General features: G+C 39.9%; 1 protein-coding gene across 1 annotated transcript in view; it reads left to right on the forward strand.

The window, feature by feature from the left end:
- wipf3 (WAS/WASL interacting protein family member 3) overlaps positions 1 to 5291 on the forward strand; it is a 21420-nt gene that overhangs the window by 1778 nt on the left and 14351 nt on the right. The window contains exon 3 of the mRNA XM_037692831.1: positions 1904 to 2033. Within this exon, the coding sequence (XP_037548759.1) occupies positions 1904 to 2033 (130 nt within the window). The remainder of the gene's footprint in view (positions 1 to 1903; positions 2034 to 5291) is intronic.

Genomic DNA, 5291 nt, shown 5'->3' on the forward strand with positions numbered 1-5291 from the left:
CCCCCCCCCCCCCCCCCCCCCCCCCCCACACACACACACACACACACAGTCGCAGAGGAGTGTTATGTTCCCACAGCAGGCTGCAGGCTCCTCGTGGTAAATGAGCTGAACAAACTGAAGATCTGCCCTCAACAATAATCTGAACTTGCATAGCTTCTTGTAAAATCAGGGAAACAGTCATTTATCGACAAATCTATCAGCAGGAACATTTCTGTTTTCCTTCATTTTTTCTAATCTCCCGTGCTTTTGTTTGTTTGTTTGATCAGAAATTAATCCAGAATCATAGACAAACATTTGAACGGGACCAATGCAAACCCTTGATGTGCTGGCCGTGTCCCTGCCTGGGTTTCTCACAGTGTTTAGAGTCTTTATCCTGATAACGGGCTGAAAACAAACCTTGGCTCTGCTGGAGTTTTCTGTTCAGGCGGTTGTTGTTTTTGTCTCTGCGTGTTGATCTCCCCTGGTTTCGGCTCGTCGTATTGCTGTTAAGACTAAATGAAAATGTTTGGTTACTTCAGGTTTGTTTTAGTAAAGTACAGCAGCAAAGTAAAGTAAAGCAGAGAGACAAACATACCTAACAGAGTTGAAAATGACCCTTTTCACTCTACGATAAGCTCAGATGAGCATTAACCGTTGAGTTCTGACCCCATCAGCTGATAACTTCAGACCTGTTTCAACACCATCACCTTAACGCTCCTTGGTGACCTTCTGGACAAGCTGTTCACCTCAACTGGTCCTCAGCTGACGCTTGGGTTCTTCCATGCTCTCACGTGTTGATCAGGAATATCACCTGCACATCGTTGCCTCCAGGAAATTATTCTGATAGTCCAGGAGAAATCGTCAACATCCTCTGAATTCTAAAGCAAACTTTTGATCCGAATAGTCTAAGTGTCTAAATTTTTACACATGTATATCCTCGACATAGCTCTTAACATCCTGTTCACAAGATTTTCTTTTCTTCCACTCCTTCTCTTGCATGGCGGACACGTTTTCTTCCCTCTCCTGTTCTCCTCCTGCTTTTTTGCTCTCTGTCTGAGTATCGGAGCTCCTGTTTTACACACCTTCTGAAATGAAAACTACTGTCATGGATCTGGTCAGCTGGACTTTCAGCGCAATCAACAAAATCTTTTCAACAAAGCAACAGGGTCCTGGAGAGCCCTCATGCCCCTCTGAGACTCACGCTGGCGGACACATCATGGACGAGGGAGCTGATGTGTCTTTCTGTTCTGTCTCAGGAGGACACCAAAGATATATATATATATATAATTTGATTTATGATAACAGGTTTCCTGCTTTTTGGAATCGGCTGGTTCCTGGTTTATCAACTTACAAAGAAGACGGCTGCAGCTAATTTGGCCCTTGTCAGGCTGCCTGCCTTGAAGGTTTGGTTCTTGCTTTGAGGACTCAAAATCAGCTGATTTACGAGCTAAACCGTAAGATGGAAGCGATTTGTGAGAATCACAGTCCACCTGCGGCTTCTGGGACTCACCAGCATGTTGGAAACAACCTTGGAGGAGGCTTGTAAGCACGGACCAGTGGAATGCCCACTAATCTGGCCATTTGGGATCTTGAAGGTACCAGCAGGACTCAAGGCTGACAAGAACAAAAAGTCTACCTGAAAAAAAAAAAATCAACAATTGTGGCTTATCTGATTCTGATTCCCCCGGTTGGTCTCGAAAACAGGCCAATTTATCAAATTTCTCCTGGGAAATGTGTAAACTAATGAAAATCTCTGTCTATATATGGTTCATGAGATATTCTGCTAACAGACAGACAACGGAACAATGCACAAATGTACACACAGATACAGCAAATTATATGATTGTTCCTTTTATAGCATGCCATGCTATAAAAAAAAAAACTTGGTTGCATTGATATAAAGTTTTACGTTTCGTTGTGACAGCATCCTGTAGAAGCCTCGAAGCTTCAGTCTGGAGGAGGTGGGAGGAGCGCCCTGTTGGCTGACATCCAGAAAGGAGCCAGGCTGAGGAGAGTCACACAGGTCAACGACCGCAGCGCTCCTGTGGTTGATAGTGAGTCCAGCACGTTTCAATTCACCAGCCTGCTCACTGCACAAAACTGAAATAATTAAATTTGGAAATCCCACACCTGTAAATGAGTTAACTGACGTCCTTGGCCCTCGCACTCCTCGTTGTTCCTCCACTGTGCTTTTAGACACGTCATTTTAATTTAAGAAGCACAACGTTGTCAAAAACAGTTTTTACAACAAATTTCCCCATACCGTCATCACATCTAGATGGGACAACCGCACGTCTCTAGATTTTGGCCTTGAACTACCACCTCTCTGCCGACTGCAGTTAGTTCAGAACGGAGAGGCGTTTATGTACTAGAAGGACCACATCACTCCAGTTTCAGATTTACACTGCCTTTTTATTCAAGTGTTGGTTTGAAGATTCTTTTATTCACTTTAAAGTTTTGAAAGGGTCTGGCTCCCAATTGTTTAATTGAACATTATAACTTTGACAACCAGCCAGAACAGCATTGAGCCCCTCCAGCCAGGGCTAAATTAAAGCTCAGAGGGGATCAGGTTTCTGCAGTTTCAGCCCCCCCAGGCTACAACATGCCTGAAGGTCTACACAGTCTTTTGAATCCCACCTGAAAGCTCTTTTTTTACTGGGGCTTTTATTCAAGTTCAGTTTGAGTTCCATCATTTAGGTTGTGAGGTTTCCTTGTTTTAGTTGTTTTGTTTTAGTTGGTTTTTAATGGGATTTTTCTGAATTTACATTATTGTCAATTTTTCCTGTTGTTTTTTTTTAACCAGATTGTAAAACATTTTTGGTCAACCTTATTATTGATCATATTTATTGTAAATAACATTGATACTGTATGGATGTTTAAGTGACTGAGCCTCTCATGGGTGGCTGATGTGTGAGGGTGAAAAGACCATGAAAAATGAAAGTGATGGACAAGAGAGGGGAGGTGATCATGTAGGTCAGGAGGAAAATGTTGTGCGTCTGTCGGCTATATTTGAACTCACACATAAACGGGTCAGACTACACTTCTGGGAGGAAAAGAAGTGCAGGCCAAACAGAAACCTGCTTTATTAAGTGCACGACACAACAACAACAAAACTCCCAGTTACAACATTATTCCCCTCAAATGATGGTTTTCTGATTAAATGTGTAAACAATGTGTAAACAACTCCTGAGCTCCGAAAATATTTTAGTGCATTGAAAGTAATCAGAATCAGAATAAACTTTATTATCATTGCACCGAGATACAGCGAGAACATGTATGTACAGTCGTCCGAAAGATGGGCGGAGTGCACGAAGCTGCTGCTATAAAAGCGCGGCCCTTCTTATTTTTGTTCAAAATAATATTTTTGCTTAGATGAGAAGGGGAAAAAAAAACATGAGAATTAAGTAAGTGAGCAAGTAAGCAAGTAATTAAGTAAGTAAGTAGCCTACGTATATAAGTAAGTAAGTCAATAAGTAAGTACTGTAAGTAAATAAATAATTAATTATCATTAAGTATAAGTAGGTATGTAGGTAGGTAGGTAAGTACATATATAATTAACTAAGTAAATCAGTAAGTAAATAATACTGTAATTAATAACTTCAGTAAGTAAGTACATAAGTAAGTACTGTAAGTAAACAATTAATTAATTAATTAATTAAGTAGGTAGGTAGGTAGGCAAGTAAGTAAGTAAGGATATACTGAAGTAAGTCAGTAAGTAACTAACTACTTACTAAGTAAGTAAATAATTAAGTAAGTAAGCAAGTAAGTAAACAAGTAAGTAAGTAAGTAGCCTACGTATGTAAGTAAGTCCATAAGTAAGTACTGTAAGTAAAGAATTAATTAATTAAGTAAGTAAGTATAAGTATATAGGTAGGTAGGTAAGTAAGTACCGGTACATATACTGTATAATTAAGTAAGTCAGTCAGTAAGTAAGTAATACTGTAATTAATTAAATTAAGTAAGTACATGAGTAAGTAAGTACTGTGAGTAAGTAAACAATTAATTAAGTAAGAAACTAAGTAAGTAAGTAGGTAGGTAGGTAAGGAAGTAAGTACGTACTAAAGTAAGTCAGTAAGTAATTAACTACTTACTAACTAAATAAATATTTAAACAAGTAAGTAAGTAACTAACTAAGTAAGTAAGTAAGTTGGTAGGTAGGCCAGTAAATATGTAAATAAGTAATTAAATAAATACATAAGTTGTAAAAGATTATAAGCTAAAAAGCAACAACATTTGGCATCATCACATTTAATTAAATTAAGTCCAAATTCAAGCGTTCTAATTTGAACTTCATAAAAGAAAATCAACTTCACATAGTAGCATTCTGTGGAGACGAGTTGGCAATTTTAAACTAAATAGAAAATTTGGTCTAGCACCAAGAAATACATTGATTTGAAACTCATAAAACCTGTAACAAAATCAGTCTTTCAAAATGTATTGACCGACCATCCATCCATCCATCCATCCATCCATCCATCCATCCATCCATCCATCCATCCATCCATCCAACCATCCATCCATCATCTTTACCCGTTTATTCCATTTTGGGTCACGGGGGTCGCTGGTGCCCATGTCCAGCAATCACTGTGCGAGGGGCAGGGGACACCCTGGACGTGTCTCCAGTCCATCACAGGGACACATAGAGACAAACGAGACAAACAACCATTCACTCTCTCACTCACACCTAGGGACAATTTAGAGTTACCAATCAGCCTAACATACATGTTTTTGGTCTGTGGGAGGAAATCGGAGTACCCGGAGGAAGCCCACGCATGCACTGAGGGAACATGCAAACTCCACCCAGAAGGCCCCTGGACCAGGGTTTGAACCAAGGACCTGCTCGCTGAGAGGCAGCAGCTCTACCAGTTGCGCCACCGTGCTGCCCACGTATTGACCATGTTGGATAACAATATCCTCTATTCGTCTCAGTTACTAAAAGAGGCCAATACAATTTAATACATGCTTATCATCTATTTCAGTAAACAGACAGTCCATGATGACCTCGGCCTCCCAGCTGTACATGCAGGATCAAATCAGCTCCTCTCTGAGATAAAAGAACTGTCTGAACTCACACACATGGTTTAACAATAATTTCACATTAGTTTGTGATAAACATTATTGACCTTGACCAAAATACCCCTGACAGACCAGACAAGACAGATAAAAAAACATTTTATTTTATTTCAACCTTTATTAAACCAAGTAAACTCCATTGATATCAAAAATCTCTTTTTCAAGAGAGACCTGGCCAAAATGTGCAACGGCACTGTAGTGAACCAGATGACCTCAAATCTACCAGATGGACAGAGACT

This window comes from Nematolebias whitei, chromosome 19, assembly GCF_014905685.2.
Source record: "Nematolebias whitei isolate Nwh7 chromosome 19, NemWhi1, whole genome shotgun sequence".
NCBI classification, from domain to species: Eukaryota; Metazoa; Chordata; class Actinopteri; order Cyprinodontiformes; family Rivulidae; genus Nematolebias; species Nematolebias whitei.